A 19,274-nucleotide genomic window follows, 5' to 3' on the forward strand; every position below is an offset into this window, starting at 1 on the left:
AATTTGTCTTTCCATTTTATCGAACAAAAAGGTTTGTTATCAATTAGTCAATCAGGAGATCATTGCATTCCTCATTCGTCTTATTGCATTCATGAGATGGCATCCAAGGAGCAGAATCTGAGTATTCGAGATATAAGAGAAAAACAAACAAAAATTGATTATTATAAAATTCTATTTCATCTATTTACATAAACAACTATAGTTTATTACAATCATTTCAAAGTTGGCATCGGAGAATAAATTCGCTTCCCAGTTCCTAATTGCAACTGAAAAAAAGAAAATATGAGTTTCAAGTTCACATTCAAGTTCAAAAAACTTTTTCAAGAGTTGTATACGGAACAAATCTAAACAGATCTAGAATTTTTACATCTATACATACTTTATTTCCTTCAAGCATTACATTAGTTTGCGCCATAGCAGCTTCTTTTCCTTCCATAGTCCCAAATTCAACAAATCCAAATCCGCGATTCATTCCATTTTCACGATTCTTTGAAATAAGCACAAATAGATACATCTATAAATGTTCCCAAGTATTAGGCCTATATAGCCTTGCTTCTAACTACACAAAAAGAGAACTTACAAATACAACTTGCGCTGATTTTACTTGTCCAAATTGTTGCATACATAGTTTTAATTCCTCTGAAAAGACATGAGAAAGAGAGAACGTACAAAAACAGAACAAATGCTGAGGCAAAGATGTTCATAAAATTTCAAACCAAGACCAAGATCGTCTTACTTCTGGATATTGTCCAAGGAAGATTGCCAACAAAAATCTTATATATTTGACGGGTAGACATAATGAGGAACGGTGAGCGATTTTTTCTACCAGTTAAACACGATTTATTTTATTTTCGATATATTTTATTGAATTGAATTGTGCGTCGATACTAATCCCCGGCCGTGGATTCGGAACAACACTAAAATACGGAGTGGAACAAGGCACTATTATTATTATGATCGAATATCTACTATTTCTCAGTTTTACTTCATCGCTTCAACGATGAGTCAAATTAATCTAAACAGTGGTAATTTTGTACAGCAAAGTCAAAGTGGTAAGCCACCACCAGAACAGAAGAGCCAGCGGTTTGCTGATAATTTACGAATAGTTTGTAAAAAGATAAATTAATTAGGGCCTCAAGTAAATTTTATTGCTCTAAAACAACAACGAAGATTTCACACAATCCCACTACTAATCAATGACTCCAACGATGTCACTCTTCTATAAATCTATTTCATAGTGGTCATTCATTTTAGGTATTCCACTTACTTCACTACCATTAACTCCAGCTGCAGCTTCTACAAGTTGTAATATCGCCCCCACTGGTACAGCTTCTTCTATGCCAGTTGTTCTATCTCTTAATCTCATCACAGATACAGGTAGGTAATTATAGATCTAGTTTTTAGTTTTGACTCTGCTGCTTTGAATTCAATACATTTTGAAATATCATATTTTTCAGGTAATAATCAGGTTCAGACGGCTGCTCCTATTACGCTACAATCATCTCATTTTAATCAGTTGAATGACGCTCAAAACATTACAGGTAGACACCTCAGGCCAATATTACCCTCTTATAATAATATGTAACTGCGTACTTATGATTTTGCTTTTATCAGCCTAATATTTGAATGCCTTAACCATTTCAATCAACAGGTCTCATAGGGGGAACTGGTAATTCGAATATGCAGCCACTTCAGTCTTTACACACATGTAGATTAGCTGGACTTACGGCTGATAATCCACAGTCACTTGTTCAGGTATTCATCAGTCAATTAATCAATTGACCAATTACTTAGAATTGTGTGTAAATATAGTCCCAGCAGTTAGCTGAAAATGATTCTAATACTTTTTTCAGATTGGAGGAGTTGCATCTCAAGCACCAAGTTCACACCAGCTTAATCATCAGCTATGTTCGATACTAGCTCCATTTGTTAGTGCTATGAATTCAGCCGCCGGCGCTGCAGCTCAAACTGCTCCAAATACAGCTTTAGCTAATTTGTTACAATTAGCATCGACTCCATCTACGAATTTGATTCATTTAGCGAACTCAGTATCGAATCTAGCTCAACCGGTGTCTTCATCAAACCAGATTCATTTAGCGAGTACCGTATCCAGTCTTGCCAACATTCTACAACAGACAAATCATGCTAACCCATCAACTATGCCACAAATAACCAATACTTTTAGTTTGGGGCCATCGCTGACAAACCCTTTATTGGATATACTGACTGTAGGTCCTGGTAATGTGTTGCAGTTGAATACCCCTTTGCCGACATCCGTCATGCAAAAAATGAATTCAAAATCGAGTGAAACACAAACTTTCAAATCAGCATTAACGGAAAATATCGAATCGTCATCAGAGGATAAAACAAGGCGGAATCCGTCGCCGGAATTGGAGAATTTAGTTTCATCGACAGATGAAGTTTCATCAACGACAACGACAAATTTAGAATCTCAAACATGTCAGGAGGTGGCTGAAATCACAGCCCAAAACAACCACAGTGAAACAGCTGTAGTGCATGGGCAACTCGATCCTGAATGTTCTGCTGCATTATCATCAGGTATCCTCAATTGTCGGTTCTTCGATGATTTATTTTTGAAGTTCAAATACTTTAGCTGTGTTTTCTAATCATGTTGGTATTTTGCACTAGTATTGGAATTGATATTAAAGTCCCCAACAATGGAACTAGCAGATCGCGGTGGTACGCCATCATCATTGCAAAATGTACCAGAGGAATCGTCAAGCATCTCTCCCTGTGAACCAGAAACTACTATTCAAACTGATGATACATGTATTACCTGTACCACTAATGAGCTCAGTGAGTGGCTATGTAAGTTGTTGTTCATGGCATTCTGAAGTCTTCACAATAAAGAGACTGTCATCCATGGGATTATACAGCTGCAGTGGAATGAATTCTAGTAAGCGAAACCCACAGTTGGTAATATAAAAGTTTATATAATAAACTTTCAAGAATCAACGTATATATCAACAAGTGGGTTCTGCTTACCAACTTTGAAAAACTGAGAATATATCAGTCTACCAGTTTTGCTGTTTACTTAATAGATATCATTTGTTTCCTTTTAAGATTGTGTTGACTGTAATGACTACATATCAAATGGTTGTGAAACTCACCCCAATGGATATGAGATCATTGATGACAAGCCGATATTAAGCAGAGCTAGAATGAGTATACCTTTACAGCTTTACCTCAAAGAAACCACTAAACATACAGGTACAGAGAAAAGCTGAATTCAGTTTTTGAGTTCAAATTGTTCCTTAAGAATCTAAGAATTGTGAATCTGATGAGTTGATTTTATCTACAAATGGTAGGTGTTTGGGCACAAACAGATATAGGCGCCCGTACAAGATTTGGACCTTTGATAGGAGAGCTTATTGACAAACTGGACACCGGTAAACATTATAGATCAAATTCCAAAATATGGCAAGTAAGTTGACAAGATGGCCAGTTAATCTCGTAAATATGAAGGCCCACAATAGTACATGTATTCTTAGATTGATGTTTGTTTATTCAGCTTTTTACAACTGATGGACAATGCGTTAAAATGGTTAATTGTACAAATGAAGATAAGTCAAACTGGATGTCATTCGTTCGTGCAGCTGAAAAGCAAACTCAACAAAATATCGTGGTTTATCAAGAAAATGATAAGATATACTTTGTGACGTGTAAAAATATACTAGCCGACACTGAACTTCGCCTGTGGTACTCAAAGAATTATGCATTATGTCTTGGTAAGCATATTACAATGATGTGATTTTCTAATCATACATAGTGTTTGTGAGTCATATGTGCGTGTCTGTTTTTAGGCCTTCCCGTAAGTCCTGATGATATGAAATCATGTCGACAATGCAGTAAAATATGCATAGGCTCTGAAGAATTGAGAGACCACATGGTATCGGTGCATGGCAGAGCGATGTCGAAATGGCAATGCATGGTGTGCAATAGGTTGTTCAGTTCATCAACCAAATTACAGAATCATGTCAACACACACATGAATATGAAACCCTACGAATGTTCTATGTGCGATAAAGCTTTCAATGATCCCAGCAATCTACGTATGCATCTTAAAATACACACAGGTTTGTATTCTGCAGCCATTCATAGCAATGAAATACCTTAAAGTTATAATCGTATATTTCAACTTGGCAACTATATGAATTCTCTTTCAGGTGATAAACGTTTCAAATGCAATGTCTGTGATAAACGATTCACGCAAAAAGCCCACCTGGATATGCACCAAGTCGTTCATACAAAAGAGAAATCATTGAGTTGTGAATACTGCGGTAAAATGTTCGCACGGAAATCCGATCTGAGAGTCCACGAGTACCAGCACACGAAAGAGAGAATTTACGTCTGCGACAATTGTCCTAAAATATTCTACAAACTACAGAATTACAAACGACACATGAACATACATTTAGGCGTGAAAGACTTTGTTTGCGCACGATGCAGTAAAAAGTTTAGCACTAAATTCCACTTGACCAGACACGAGAAATCGTGTAAAATGTCACTCTCTGAGGTGATTGTATCATCTCTACAGAATCCGACTCCGACCTGACACCTGATTGTAGTGTATCTTATAGACAATGTACATTATGTTGGGTTAATACATGTAGTTGGCTGGACTGCCGGTATGTAATTCATCACAGTTGGTTATCTACTCTTTAAAAATGTATTATACCAAATACCCTCTAATTAGAATCTAGCACAAAGTTTTTGCTTTATCTTGTTGAAAATCATGACTAAGAAATAAATGAAAAATGAATATTTTACAAATTGAAGTTTTATTAGAACTGTATTGTGACTTTACTTAACGATTGTAGGATAAACGGGTGTGGAACTGATTTCCTGTAGCTAAGAGGAAAACATTTTCAAGACTGGAGACTAATATTATTTTGGGTATAAAGGTGTTAGGGTGCTGCTTAACTAACCAGGGTACACTAACAGAATCCACCTCTGGCAATCAACGTCCTACCTCGCTACACCGTGCAGTGCTGCCGCTATGCTCATCGTTGGCGGATTTTTCATACACTTGCATGAACCGACTGTGGCAAGCGCTCTCTATGGTTGCCAGAGTCGATTTATGTTAGTGTTCGAAAAATCCGCTAACGATGAGCATAGCGGCAGCACCTTATGGAACACTAGACAGCATCTACGCGCCCATGACTGGAATAATTTAATGTAATACCATATAATTGTTTTTGCTCTACGATTAAACCCAACCTGCATGTGTTAAGAATGTGTGACAATGAAATCCAAACTTCGCCATAAAAATAACTTATGCAAGACATATAGAACTTCGCCATAAAAAATAACTTATGCAAGACATTTTGTGCAGTTAATATTTGTATTTATTGTGCAGTTGATATTTGTATTTATTGATATTTTAATAATATACTTGTGCAGTTGATATTTGTATTAATTGATATTTTAATAATATACTTAAGAATTAGTCTAGTACCTAGCCGTTGTTCCTCAAGCGGTTGTAGGGAACCGTAACAACGCCTGGTATTCAGACTAACTTAACTTGTGTACTGGTACTCATCACCTAAAAATAATAGCCATATTGGAACATACTATAGAACTTAATGCCTTATGGCATACCACAACTAATATATGATTCTTTATAAGTATTCTCTAAAAAAGAACAGACAGTCCATTTAAATGAACTGTTTATTTAATGATTTTGAGAAATTAATGTCCAAAGTTGCCCGTGAAAGCATTTCATTACTCTCATTGTAAATAAATATTGTCCGCGATCATGTGATGCATCTACAGATTTTTTGGTAATTAAAAAATGCAGGATTAATTACAAACATTATTTTGTATGATAGACTACAACACACATATAAAATAGCACCATAATAACATATACAATATGCGATAGGAAAAGTATTACTGGTAGCAAGGAAGTAAAAAAGTTTAACACTAAATTCCAATTGACCAGACACAAGAAATCGTGTAAAATGTCACTCTCTGGAGCGATTTTATCATCTCTACAGAATCCGACTCTGACCTGATTGTAATATATCTTATAGACAACGTACATTATGTTGGGTTACATGTAGTTGGCTGGACTACCGGTATGTAATTCATCACAGTTGGTTATCTACTCTTTAAGAATGTATTATGCCAAATGCCTTCTAATTAGAATCTAGCACAAAGTTTTTTGCTTTATGTTTTTGTGAAGTTTTGTTAGAACTGTATTGTGACTTTACTTAATGCTTGCAGGATAAACGGGTGTGGAACTGATTTCCTGTAGCTAAGAGGAAAAAATTTTCAAGACTGGAGACTAATATTATTTTGGGTATAAAGGTGTTAGGGTGCTGCTTAACTAACCAGGGTACACTAACAGAATCCACCTCTGGCAATGAACGTCCTACCTCGCTATACCGTGCAATGCTGCCGCTATGCTCATCGTTGGCGGATATTTCATACACTAGCATGAACCGACTGTGGCAAGCGCTCTCTCTGGTTGCCAGAGTCGATTTATGTTAGTGTTCGAAAAATCCGCTAACGAAGAGCATAGCGGCAGCACCTTATGGAACAGTAGACAGCATCTATGCGCCCATGACTGGGATAATTTAATGTAATACCATATAATTGTTTTTGCTCTATGATTAAACCCAACCTGCATGTATTAAAATTTTTAAAAGATGTGTGACAATGAAATCCAAACTTCGCCATAAAAAATAACTAATGCAAGACATTTTGTGCAGTTAATATTTGTATTTATTGATATTTTAATAATATACTTAAGGATTAGTCTAGTACCTAGCCGTTGTTCCTCATGAGGTTGTAGGGAACCGTAACGACTGGTATTCAGACTAACTTAAGGATGTACTGGTACACATCACCTAAAAATAATAGCCATATTGGAACATACTATAGAACTTAATGCCTTATGGCATACCACAACTAATATATGATTCTTTATAAGTATTCTCAAAAAAAGTACAGACGGTCCATTTAAATGAACTGTTTATTCAATGATTTTGAGAAATTAATGTCCAAAGCTGCCCGTGAAAGCATTTCACTACTTTCATTAAAATAAATTTTAAATAAAATTGTCCGCTATCATGTGATGCATCTACAGATTTTTTGGTAATTAAAAAATGCAGGATTAATAACAAACATTATTTAGTATGATAGACTACAACACACATATAAAATAGCACCATAATAACATATACAATATACGCATATGAAAAGTATTACTGGTAGCAAGGAAGAGAGAAAAATACAGTGGCCAAATAGAGCACCACTCATTCAGCAGTTATACACTCATCTCATCGTTTGGTATTTCCAAGGCACATAAACCCAGCTCGCAGAGGCCTTCATGTGAAATACGACTTAGCACGCCTAGCATTTTCATATTCTTATCTACTGGTTAACAAGAGAGCATCTTTAAATCTCCATTTGCCGCTTAAGTTGAAAATCTCTTCCATTCCTAATCCATATTCTTGTAACGAGCGAACAGATTGTATAAAACACGAAGAGTTGACTTCAAATCCAAATTAACGATATCTGAAATAACACGTACCGTATTCATTCCCGATTATTCATATCAGTTTGTTAAATCTAATCATTAGGACCCGAGTAATCAATTGAATACATTACCTTCTGGTCTAGCTTTCGGTCGATGAAGTCCCGAATCTTCGATAAGCTCGAAAGCAAATGCAACGTTGTGAACTTTCTGTTCAAAGGTCGTTGGTGTCAAATGAAAACTGTACAGAGGCACGAAGTACCCTTCTAATAAACCCATAAGAAGCACCAAATACACACCATCATGAAACTGAAATAGATAAAGAATAATGCTTTAATTCCATTAGCAAGAATTAGCAAATTTACAAATACAAATTATTAATCATGTGTTCCTTACTTGGTTCTCAAGATCTACTACTTCCAGATTGATTTTATTCAGCTGCTTGTTGACGAACGTTAACAATGACTGCAAGGAAATGCGGGGATTGTACGATTTCAGGAATCTGAATTTCTAACAATTGCTTCAAGCTTGTTTTCTTACCTTCTTTACAACATTAAGCTTGTCAGGTGCATGATCAAACAAAGTATCAAATGCATCTCTCTCTGAAAACAAATTCATAGTTTTGAAAATCTATTGAATCCTCAACGATCACTCACAATCACTAAAATAAACACTCAACTTACCAAATCTTGCAGAAGTGTCTCTGAAAAATTTATAATATGAAGCTCAGGCAGGTAATCAAGAATTAAACCTTATAGTGCAAAAAATAAATACCCAAACATTTGAACCCAATGAGAAAATATTCATTGGTTAAAATTCTTTTCAAGTTAGCTATAAAAAATTATATTCAACTTACTCATGATAAGAAGTTATTTCTTCAGTTACCAATTTACTCTCCAAAATTCCACCTTCCTTTTTCTACAAGAAATAAACATCAATTACCGCGTAAAGCATCTATTAAGGAGTCGATGACAAATGAAATCAGTGAAATGACCACTCACCGTGACGACGACGAGTTGAACACGCACATTCTCCGGCAGACGAATCGGAGCCCGAAAATGACGAACCAACGCGACGAGTAAATGCAATATAGAAACGAGATTCTTCGAATGGATACCTGAAATGAAACACTCGAAAGTCAGTGTTGGGATATACTTCGCAGGCACATCGTGAATACTATTGTCTCAGTCTTACTGTCGACAGTCCAACGTTTTTGACTCCAGTTCGGGGGAACATTCAATATTCTATTCACCATATCAAGTACTACCCGTAACTTTTGTTTTTGACCAATTTCTGTCTGAGTGACTTCAGGTACCTCTGCTTTTATTCTGGCCAATTTTTCTGAAGAGACAAATGAGATAACGAACTACAGATCGAGATAATTCAAAATCGATGTTTCATGCAAACGAATCTGATACCAGTATCCATTTACCAATTAGTTTTTGCAGGATTTGTCCATCGAACAAATCTTCCTCCAAATCTTTGACAATAATTCGATGATCAGCTAACTCATCATTAATCCAATCTAACAACAGCTACAAAATAAATATCATGAATAGGATAAATGCGCGAAATTACAACTAAGCTTACTTCAATTTGAATCTGATTAATGCGTACCTCTTGTAATTCTTTCAACTTCGGATCTTCTCTAGATGTCGGTTCAATCATAGATCTCTCCTCATTTTCCTCTAAAAAATAACAGCATTTACAATTACATTCAGGTTAGAGCCACTCTATTCATCAGAACAACATCTTGCAGGTAAAATACTGTTCTTATGCAAATGGAACTGTTTCATGAACCGGTTGAATTGTCTTGATTTATCTGGATTAAATGCAGATTCCTACCTGAAACAGCCACCACATATATCAACAGATAAAAACATTAGATGGTTGTATAAACACATGTATGAGAATTGATTAACTTAGTTATCTAATACACATAGATAATTACTAAACCAATTGCTTTATAGTAATATACTAAGTTGTAACAGCAAAGCATTGCAAAATCTTCTTTATTAGCGAAAAAGAAAGAAACTTAGTAAGTAACATATTAGTACCTTTTAGATATGACAACCCGTATCTATAGGCCTACCTGCATATCTCAACAATTAGCCAGTAAATAAAGAACCCTACAATTATGAAAAGAATGACCACACCTTGGCACATAGGCCTAATAATTTGTCTCAAACTTACACCTTTTCCGATGTTTCCTTGGTTTAATGAATGAAAACCGATCCCTGGGTTAGGATTAGATAAATAACTCACATAAGCCGGTTAGTATAGCAAGAATAACTGTGTCCAGGTTATCAGACATATCAAAATAACGTGTATAAATGAAGAATGCGTAGCTAAAACAAAGTTCCACAGTACCAGTAAATGACAAAGATTCTTGATGATCAATTTCTAAAATGTTAACAACATTCAACTTTAACCACTGTTTGAAAGATACCTTCCACTGTTTTAAAGATACCTTAAACATGTGATTTTTACTGAGATATTCGAATAAATTCCTGCTTAGATTTGGCTATTACTGTGGGACTTCATTTTTCTACACACAGTGTTAAATAGAATACTGGTATATGAGTTAGATCTATATGTATATATGTATATTAGGTAGAGTCAAGCGATATAAAGTCCTAATATTACAAATACAAACCAAGAAGATAGCCTTCAGGGCCAAGATCTGGCACTGAAGGGCTGGTCGGTGATTCGATAGCATGTTTGCCTTCTTCTTGTAAATCCTGAGCTATAATAATCAAACTACAGTAATAATCTCTTGGACAATTAAATCAAGTCAAGCGCAGAGATCAGGTTCAAATTCAAGTAATTTATTAACAAACAGCCGAAAAACTTTCCCATATCATCTTTTTTGTCCTAAAAAATGTTCACCATGCAATATAGAATAAAAGGGATTATTTATCATAGACTGATATCTTGCAGTTGACAATCGAAGTCCAATTATTGTCTTCTTTTGAATAATCAAAATAAAATGTTTGACAGCTGTCAAAATGACGATAGTGGCGCCACCAATCGGGAACGTAAAGTCATATTTTATCTTGCGAGTATGGTCGTATTGCTTGTTTTCTAAGTAAGATTTTAAAACAATCTTTAGATTTATTTTACCTTCTTTTGCTTTAGACTTTTTACGAGCGATCGTTCCGCCTAGTTTATCAAGAAAAGACTCTTCTTTTGAAACTTTCTTCGTTTTCTGAGGAGTCGACGATGTCGGAGTCGTCGCCATATTGGATTTGTTAAGTATAAGTAAAACGAGTCAAATTGGTTACGGAATAGGTAACGGACATGTCGGAGTTGTTTGGCCACTTTCTCATTTATCAGCGCACAGCGACTCAAATCTATAAAAACCATTTCAATCATTAAAATTTCCATAAATTGTCTTTTCCGAATACACACACAAGTAATATTTTCTAAATAAAACATTCATTTATTACCAATCAACTTAACCTTGAATATATAATAACTGTTCATCATTTTTAGTTTCGTTATTAGTACTATCATTTAAACTATCATCAGTATTGTTATTAGAAGTCAGACGCGAACGGTCATAAAATTTCCAAGAACGTTTGATTCCATCAATCTCAATGACTAATTCGTCCACTTCCCAACTGCAAAAAAAGAGACATAAGACTTTGAAAAATAACCTAAATTGATTTGAATGTATTAATAAGACCCGGCCAATTTCAAGTAGTTTTGCTCAGAAAAATCTAGCTGAATCAAGTATCAATAATTACTTTTCTTCTATTGAATTCCGGCTACATTTGCTGTACAGTGTACCATTATCTTTCTGTCCTTTCACTGGGATGGTCAACTGAAATAGAAAAGGAAAATTCTTTATATGAAGAAATGTGATGGAAGTTGTCCAATCAAGGACTAAATTGATCTTTGAAAATTTCGCATTGGGGTAATGTTCAATTATTGATTCAAAGAAATCAGAAAAAATGAGCTAAATCATTAATACCTTGGCTTCACAAGTGCTTATTTGATTGAGTCCTTTGGTTCTTAAATCAAGTCGTCCACAACCCACTGGACCCCCCAGATAATTGGTTGCCGGTTGATAATTCTGTAACAAAGTCACCGATTTCTTGTAATGGTCTTCATGTCTCAATCTATCTGTAAAGAAAATTAGATCATCTCAAACAAGCAATACTTTCCACATTAGCATAATAAATCATTATTCAACCACTGATAGGTATTCAAGATAACAAAATATAATTTTACTTGCATTGAATCCTTTCCATTACTGCAGCACCGGTTCCAACAGTGATTATACCCCCGAACAGCGCAATCTTCGTAAGCACCTTTAAACTAACCATTATTTACCATCAACTATGATCTTACATTACGTGCATGAAGTCATAATAAGCGAGATATCCCTAAACTCACTTCACTCTGCAACTTGAATAAAATATATATTGAATTTTTAATTTGAGGATGTTTTTTGTTACACTTACTGCAACACAATTTTGTCTTTTTACTTTTTGGTGTCAGATTTTGGTTTTCTCTCCGTGTCTCAGCTTAGATTCGGCGATATCATAGTGACATGGGAATCTGTGATAAGATGGAGACTGAGAATGATGATGATGATTTTATGACAGGCGACAAAGCGAAATTAGCCGCTCCCGTAGCTTCAATTGAGGTAAGCAAAATCCGGAAGAATCAATTCAATTTATTTTTGTTGCTCATACCTCTGTTCTCCTTACATGCTTACTGGTGATTTATTTTTCACCGGTTCTACTGAATGGAATCGTTGTCAGGGAATTGATTGAGACTGATCCAGAGTTATGCTTTCAGTCAATTTAAACATTATTTTGCCAAAGGTTTGGCTATTTTAACTAAAACCATTGAAAAAAGTTAACTCTTATTTTCCTGATATACTCCTTACTCTTATTTATTCTTTTTCGCGCACACCCGAAAACTGTAATATTCATCAATAAGTTGAGGCTGAGAGTATAAAGAGGAAGAAGAAGAAGAAGTTAGATTTACATTACTTGTAATACCAGCGCAGCGGTTAACACGAAAAGGTGTATCGTAAGAATGAAGTAATCAATGAATATGTTTCTTTCTAGGATAAATGGACACTGTTGCCAGCCTTTCTGAAAGTTAAAGGATTGGTCAAACAACATATAGATTCCTTCAATTACCTGATTAATACTGAGGTGAAGTCAAACAAGGGTTGAATGAGCAAGTGGAGGATGACAACAAATTCTAACTCTGAATTTCTACTTTTATTTGAAAATTAATCCCAAAGTTGATGTTATATATTTTTTTAGATCAAGAGTATAATGAATGCTAACGATAAGATAACTAGTGATGCTGATCCCAATTTTTACATGAAGTAAGATCTGGATGTTCTCTTAATATTCTTGTTCAAATTTGTTCTGTGGCTATAGATTTCAATTGCTTTTCTGTTTAGGTATTTGAATATATATATTGGAATGCCAGATGTTGAAGAGGGTTTCAATATTACAAAGCCAATCTCGCCACATGAGGTACAAAAAGCCATACCAGTATATTGGTTAACTTCTAATTGAACTTCTTGAACCAACTGCAACTTCAAAATTTTTAGCTGAAAAATTTTTTTGCTCAGAATATTAGCACTTTTTACGTAGATAGTCATTACTCATATTCCAGTGTCGCTTACGGGATATGACTTACTCAGCGCCGATAACTGTTGATATTGAATATACCAGAGGCCAACAACGTATCGTCCGAAATAACCTTCCAATTGGCAGGTAAATAATCAATGATAGAATATGAATCCTAGTACTAATATACTACTGATAAAACAGTTTTATCTCGCTCTATTGATTCGTGATTTTTGTATACAATCAGGATGCCAATAATGTTGAGAAGTTCAAATTGTGTGCTTCACGCCAAGACTCCAGCTGAAATGGCCAAATTGAATGAATGTCCGTTGGATCCTGGTGGATACTTCATTGTGAAAGGCGTTGAAAAAGTCATCCTTATACAAGAACAGTTGTCTAAAAATCGAATGATCGTTGAAACAGATCGTAAGGGCTACGTGGGCTGCTCTGTAACAAGGTAAGAATACATTTTTGTCTCGCCCATTTTTTAGTAACGTGTACAGCGGAACTTTGATGGATCATCTATTCTTTCAGTTCAACGCATGAACGAAAAAGTAAAACAAATCTGATTGTGAAAAAAGAAAAGTACTATTTGAAGCACAATAGTTTTAGTGAAGTAAGTAATAAGCATAGAACCTAGAAGTGTAATATTATGATTGATAGTTTCAATTTTGATACCTAAACCAATGATATAATTTCTTCTTACTTTAGGATATTCCAGTTGTAGTTGTATTCAAGGCAATGGGAGTGCAATCTGATCAGGAAATAGTTCAAATGATTGGTAGTGAGGAACAAGTCTTGGCATCCATTGCACCCTGTCTTGAAGAATGTCACAAAGCGCAAGTTTTTTCACAAACTCAGGTTACTGATTGCATTTTATTTGAAAATTTGTTCATGATTACTCTATAGCTTTACACAAAGTTTCCATGCTCCACTATCTTCTTTCGTAGGCTTTGAAATATATCGGAAATCGCATTCGCCAAAGAAGAATGTGGGGAGCTCCTAAGCGCACCAAAATGGATGAAGCTCGAGAGGTCCTAGGAGGAGTAGTACTAGCTCATGTACCAGTATGTTTTGCCTGTTTTGTCAACTCTAATGTGGAACTAAACCTGGTTAACAGTTGAACATAAACTTTCATGAACTGACCATTTACAGTTTTCTCATAATGTGTATTGTTTCTTGTACCAAGGTTCAACAATGGAACTTTAAGATGAAGGCAGCTTATTTATCACTAATGGTACGACGAGTTATATTAGCACAAGGTGATAAAGTCAAGGTCGATGATCGTGATTACTATGGTAACAAACGTTTAGAGTTAGCCGGACAGCTATTGTCACTGCTATTTGAAGATCTGTTCAAGAAATTTAATGCTGAGGTACAATTTCTATTTTCATTGTGTTTTTCAACACCTCTTAAGTTTTCGTGTTCGATACAAAGCTTAGTGAAATCATATTGTGTGGATTTTAGTTAAAAAAGATAGCAGATCAGACAATACCGAAACCTAGAGCAGCTCAGTTTGATATTGTAAAACACATGCGACAAGATCAGATTACTAATGGTCTGATACATGCAATATCAACAGTAAGTTCGATTCTGAATCTTCTAATATTCACAATTTATTTGTTTATGTTCATGTTGCTGAGAGTATTAGTAATTCTTAGGGTAATTGGACTATTAAGCGATTTAAAATGGATCGCGCTGGTGTTACACAAGTTCTTTCACGATTGTCATATATCTCTTGTCTGGGAATGATGACCAGAATCTCAAGTCAGGTAACAGCAAATGCCATGTTATGTACCTCTTGGTTTACATATGCAAATACCGTAATGAAACTGAGGATATTTTTTCATGATAGTTTGAAAAAACTAGAAAGGTCAGTGGTCCACGTTCTCTGCAGCCTTCACAGTGGGGTATGCTGTGTCCTTCTGATACACCGGAGGGTGAGGTAGGTCAAAGCGCCACTGTGACTTGTGAAGATAGTTAATTATAACATTGTTGCATACATCACCTTTTCACCCATGTTTTAGGCTTGTGGATTAGTGAAAAACTTGGCTCTGATGACACACATAACAGTTGATTTAGATGAGACTCCAATCATTCGTTTGGCATTTAACCTCGCCGTTGAAGACATCCATTTGCTCAGTGGTGAAGAGATGAGTTCTCCATTTGTTTATCTAGTCTTCCTCAATGGTATGTTTTCTGATTAAGCCCCGAGACATTATTTTCTTTTATCTTATTGCAAGTAGAAGAGATGCAAGAGAATTTTCAAACAAAGAGCAAACTTGCCAACCAGGATAAAAACCTAACTCATGAAAGCTTGGAATAGGTATGATATCTAATTGATATGTATTATGTATTTATTTTATAGGTAATATAATAGGTGTGATACGTAACTATAGACGTTTAGTGAGAACATTTCGAATGCTACGTCGAGCTGGTTATGTGAATGAATTTGTATCAATTTGTCCAAATCACAGTCATAGATGTGTTTATATTGCCTCAGATGGTGGTAGAGTTTGCAGGTAAGTACAGATGTCTTTGGTGTAATTTTCATTAAATGCGTGTACAGATGATAGGAATCCTACATTTTAGGCCATATATTATCGTCAATAAGGGACAATCAATGGTAACAAAGGAACACATTGATCAGCTCTCTCAAGGATTCAGGTAGGATAACCTGAAACATTGGCTGATTTTACAAGAACATTAAGTAGTTGCTTTGAATCATTACGTAATTTATGAATTTTTACAGGAGTTTTGATGATTTTCTTCATGAAGGTCTTGTTGAATACTTGGATGTGAATGAAGAAAATGATTGTCAAATAGCATTATATGAAAAAGATATAAACAGGTACTGTTTAACAATAAATACAAGCCATTGTTTACATTAAGGCTGGATTACTGATTTCCTGTTAATAAATTTTCAGCAAAACAACACATCTGGAAATTGAACCATTCACAATTCTTGGTGCTTGTGCCGGACTAATACCTTACCCACATCATAACCAATCACCAAGGAACACATATCAATGTGCTATGGGAAAACAAGCTATGGGTGAGTCTACATGTAAATGTATAACCGTTAACTAGACTTAAAGATATCGCAAAGTTCTAGTATGATGCCCTGTATCCTTAACCCTTTCAGTGCTGACTAATTAATACCCTAATTCGAAAATTTTGAAAAATTCTACCCTAGTGTGTTGAATAATGGGAATACCACTATAGTGCGTCTACACCGCAGCGGGGGGTATCGTTATTTACTAGTATTTCACTTTGTTTGACAGGTGCTGCCATCTTTCAAGAGAGATAATTACTAATTACATCAATACACCGCATTGCAGTGTACTAGCAAAATCTATCACTGATTTATACACCGCACTGCGGTGTTGATGCATGAAAGGGTTAATAGAAGTGCAATTTAATAGGAATAGTCATTAAGATATTGAAATTTTGTTTGCAGGTACGATTGGATATAATCAAAAGAATCGCATCGATACACTGCTCTATTTCCTTGTTTATCCACAAGCCCCTCTAGTCAAAACCAAGGTATGTGTCATAATCAGAAAACCAATGCATATATGTCTGCTTTGTAATTGAATATATCTTGAAAAATTCTCTATTGTGTTATCTTTTCTAGACAATTGATTTGATCCACTTTGATAAGATACCTGCTGGTCAGAATGCAACAGTGGCTGTCATGAGTTACAGCGGTTATGATATTGAAGATGCTCTTATTCTAAATAAAGCCTCTCTTGATAGAGGTAACATAACTAAAAACTCACTACTTCCCTGGGTCCTTATGTATTGTGTGCATTATAGAAGTTCTCTAATATATGTACAGGTTTTGGAAGGTGTCTGGTATACAGACGACAAGCGTGTACATTAAAACGCTATGGGAACCAAACTTTTGATAAAGTCATGGGGCCAATGATAGATGCAACCACTAGGAAACCAATATGGAAACATGATATTCTTGACTCTGATGGTATTTGCTCTCCAGGTATTGTTATCGAGGTGTTCAAGACACAATAATCTTTAGATTCTTTGTCAATTGAGGATGGATGCAATTACCGGGTGTTGTTTTTAATTGCAGGGATGAAAGTGGAAAACAAGCAAGTGATGATAAATAAACACATGCCAACAGTAACGATGAGTCCATTGGAATCAGGACAGCCAGGTCAACCGCAACAACCAGAATACAGGGAGGTTCCCATTACATACAAAGGTCCGATACCTTCCTACGTTGAGAAGGTACTGATAACTTCAAACGCAGAGGAAGCTTTCCTTATTAAGATACTGCAGCGACAAACAAGACGGCCCGAAATAGGTGATAAATTCTCAAGTCGTCATGGACAAAAAGGGTGAGTTTTGCATATTGTATGTCAGTATTCTTTTCTGGACAATAAATAATGTCTGTCTGTCCATGTTTTAGAGTTTGTGGATTGATTGTTCCTCAGCCTGATATGCCTTTCTCTGACCTTGTAAGTACATTGTACCAGTACACTTTGATCAATTATACAACATTCAATGAAACATAATTAGTGTTATAACTGTTTATTTCTCTTACAGGGAATATGTCCTGATATTGTAAGTACCATACCATATTTACCATCTAGGGTTTGTCTGAATTAATACATATATTTTTTCTTCTAACTGAATTGTTCATATTGTAGATAATGAACCCTCATGGTTATCCTTCTCGTATGACTGTTGGTAAACTCATGGAATTATTGGGTGGCAAAGCCGGGGTGCTTGATGGTAAATTTCATTATGGAACAGGTAAGCAATTTATAAACTATGTACATATTAGAATCGATATCAGTACTTTTTGATAGTGATGTCTTTTAGTCAATCTGAGTGATTGTGTAATGGTGCTCATGTCTCCCTTGTTTTCAAATTTCAGCTTTCGGTGGAGACAAAGTGACAGATTTATCTGAAGATTTGGTCCGTCATGGATTCAATTATCTGGGCAAGGATTACGTCACTTCAGGCATTACTGGGTGTGTACATGAGAATTTATGAAAAATCCTGCGCTTCCTAAAACGAAGATCATATATTTATATGAATATTTCAGGGAGCCTTTGAGTGCATATATATTTTATGGACCGATCTACTACCAGAAGTTGAAACATATGGTTCTTGACAAAATGCATGCACGAGCGAAAGGACCACGTTCTGTGTTAACGCGACAACCAACAGAAGGACGGTCACGAGATGGTGGGCTGAGGCTCGGTGAAATGGAACGAGATTGTCTCATTGGATATGGAGCTAGGTACAGAGATTTTTTGAAAATTTAAAATCAAAACCAAATGATAAGTATTGTAATGTCAATTGCTGCCTGATGTGGACTGCAAAAGCCTAATTTCTTACGAATTTCTGAAATGTAATTTGCAAGATTAAGTTTGTCATGATAATAACTCGCAATGATATTTGTTAAGATGTTATTAAGGTATTATGAATCATATTTGTTTTATTTAAGTATGCTACTGTTGGAAAGACTTATGATCTCATCAGATTCGTTTGAAGTTGATGTCTGTAATAAGTGTGGACTAATGGGATATTCTGGATGGTAAGTCGATAATATTGAGTCAAAGGCAGACAAAGCGATTGTGTTAGACCGATGGTTTTGTTGTGATTGTGTCATTTCAGGTGTCATTTCTGCAAGTCGTCAACGAATGTATCGTCTTTGAAAATTCCATATGCGTGCAAACTGTTATTTCAGGAGTTACAATCAATGAACATTGTGCCGAGATTAACACTGAAAAAATACAACGACTTCTGAATCGGTTTATGCTGAACGGAATATTCTACTGTGCTGTCGTTTCTTTTGAGGATGGAGTGAACGGCTTGATCAATGTTTGATATTTGTATAATTTTGTTGATACGATACTAGAGAAAAATAGATAATAACGTTTTGTAAAATAGCGAATATTTATGTCATTAATGTTATTGATTTGTGTTTCAATTGATTTTTTATTTGGATTTGAGAAGAATAATCGCGCGCGGTAAGTGTTGAGTATGACAAGCGTTCAATCCAACGCTGCTCAACAGCCGCAGTGTTCGGTCGTTTCTATTGGATTCTATTCGAAAGGAGACACTGACTATCGGCCACCACCCACCACACTCGGCCCAAACAATACAAGCGCATGTCATCACAAATACCGTGT

General features: G+C 35.5%; 5 protein-coding genes across 6 annotated transcripts; 2 read left to right on the forward strand and 3 right to left on the reverse strand.

The window, feature by feature from the left end:
- Positions 1-168: 168 nt before the first annotated feature.
- Positions 169-885, reverse strand: LOC141915239 (SRA stem-loop-interacting RNA-binding protein, mitochondrial-like). Its single transcript, XM_074806705.1, has 4 exons — positions 737-885; positions 581-639; positions 380-487; positions 169-266 (listed from the first exon to the last, which is right to left on the reverse strand). Exons 1-4 carry the CDS (start codon positions 795-797, stop codon positions 213-215), a joined length of 282 nt encoding a protein of 93 aa, XP_074662806.1. The 5' UTR covers positions 798-885; the 3' UTR covers positions 169-212.
- A 53-nt stretch (positions 886-938) lies between these two features.
- LOC141911651 (uncharacterized) lies at positions 939-4,730 on the forward strand. The gene is made up of 11 exons (XM_074802645.1): positions 939-1,052; positions 1,255-1,377; positions 1,458-1,541; positions 1,652-1,755; positions 1,854-2,559; positions 2,650-2,829; positions 3,085-3,231; positions 3,330-3,445; positions 3,533-3,749; positions 3,825-4,097; positions 4,188-4,730. Exons 1-11 carry the CDS (start codon positions 1,001-1,003, stop codon positions 4,574-4,576), a joined length of 2,391 nt encoding a protein of 796 aa, XP_074658746.1. The 5' UTR covers positions 939-1,000; the 3' UTR covers positions 4,577-4,730.
- A 2,008-nt stretch (positions 4,731-6,738) lies between these two features.
- LOC141909707 (beta-parvin-like) lies at positions 6,739-10,776 on the reverse strand. 2 transcript variants are annotated; one of them, XM_074800294.1, is made up of 12 exons: positions 10,628-10,776; positions 10,161-10,250; positions 9,122-9,192; positions 8,937-9,039; positions 8,699-8,845; positions 8,506-8,621; positions 8,361-8,422; positions 8,188-8,207; positions 8,045-8,106; positions 7,901-7,969; positions 7,639-7,813; positions 6,739-7,545 (listed from the first exon to the last, which is right to left on the reverse strand). In XM_074800294.1, the coding sequence occupies exons 1-12, from the start codon at positions 10,743-10,745 to the stop codon at positions 7,469-7,471; spliced, it is 1,110 nt and encodes a 369-aa protein (XP_074656395.1). In that variant the 5' UTR covers positions 10,746-10,776; the 3' UTR covers positions 6,739-7,468. The 2 variants fall into 2 exon arrangements, with proteins under 2 accessions (XP_074656395.1, XP_074656404.1); XM_074800303.1 differs by lacking the exon at positions 10,161-10,250 and having other exon boundaries at positions 10,628-10,763.
- A 142-nt stretch (positions 10,777-10,918) lies between these two features.
- Positions 10,919-11,937, reverse strand: LOC141909721 (cytochrome c oxidase assembly factor 1 homolog). Its single transcript, XM_074800314.1, has 4 exons — positions 11,745-11,937; positions 11,481-11,632; positions 11,254-11,330; positions 10,919-11,127 (listed from the first exon to the last, which is right to left on the reverse strand). Exons 1-4 carry the CDS (start codon positions 11,833-11,835, stop codon positions 10,962-10,964), a joined length of 486 nt encoding a protein of 161 aa, XP_074656415.1. The 5' UTR covers positions 11,836-11,937; the 3' UTR covers positions 10,919-10,961.
- A 76-nt stretch (positions 11,938-12,013) lies between these two features.
- Positions 12,014-19,029, forward strand: LOC141899030 (DNA-directed RNA polymerase III subunit RPC2-like). Its single transcript, XM_074785185.1, has 29 exons — positions 12,014-12,158; positions 12,589-12,678; positions 12,793-12,857; positions 12,936-13,011; positions 13,154-13,254; positions 13,355-13,564; positions 13,642-13,723; positions 13,819-13,968; positions 14,058-14,174; positions 14,297-14,482; positions 14,575-14,688; positions 14,769-14,879; positions 14,963-15,052; positions 15,135-15,297; positions 15,476-15,629; positions 15,700-15,774; positions 15,860-15,958; positions 16,035-16,162; positions 16,568-16,653; positions 16,745-16,868; positions 16,949-17,107; positions 17,201-17,468; positions 17,540-17,588; positions 17,677-17,694; positions 17,781-17,886; positions 18,011-18,107; positions 18,182-18,379; positions 18,587-18,676; positions 18,757-19,029. Exons 1-29 carry the CDS (start codon positions 12,063-12,065, stop codon positions 18,887-18,889), a joined length of 3,435 nt encoding a protein of 1,144 aa, XP_074641286.1. The 5' UTR covers positions 12,014-12,062; the 3' UTR covers positions 18,890-19,029.
- The last annotated feature ends 245 nt before the right edge of the window (positions 19,030-19,274 follow it).

This window comes from Tubulanus polymorphus, chromosome 1, assembly GCF_964204645.1.
Source record: "Tubulanus polymorphus chromosome 1, tnTubPoly1.2, whole genome shotgun sequence".
Classification (NCBI taxonomy): domain Eukaryota; kingdom Metazoa; phylum Nemertea; class Palaeonemertea; order Tubulaniformes; family Tubulanidae; genus Tubulanus; species Tubulanus polymorphus.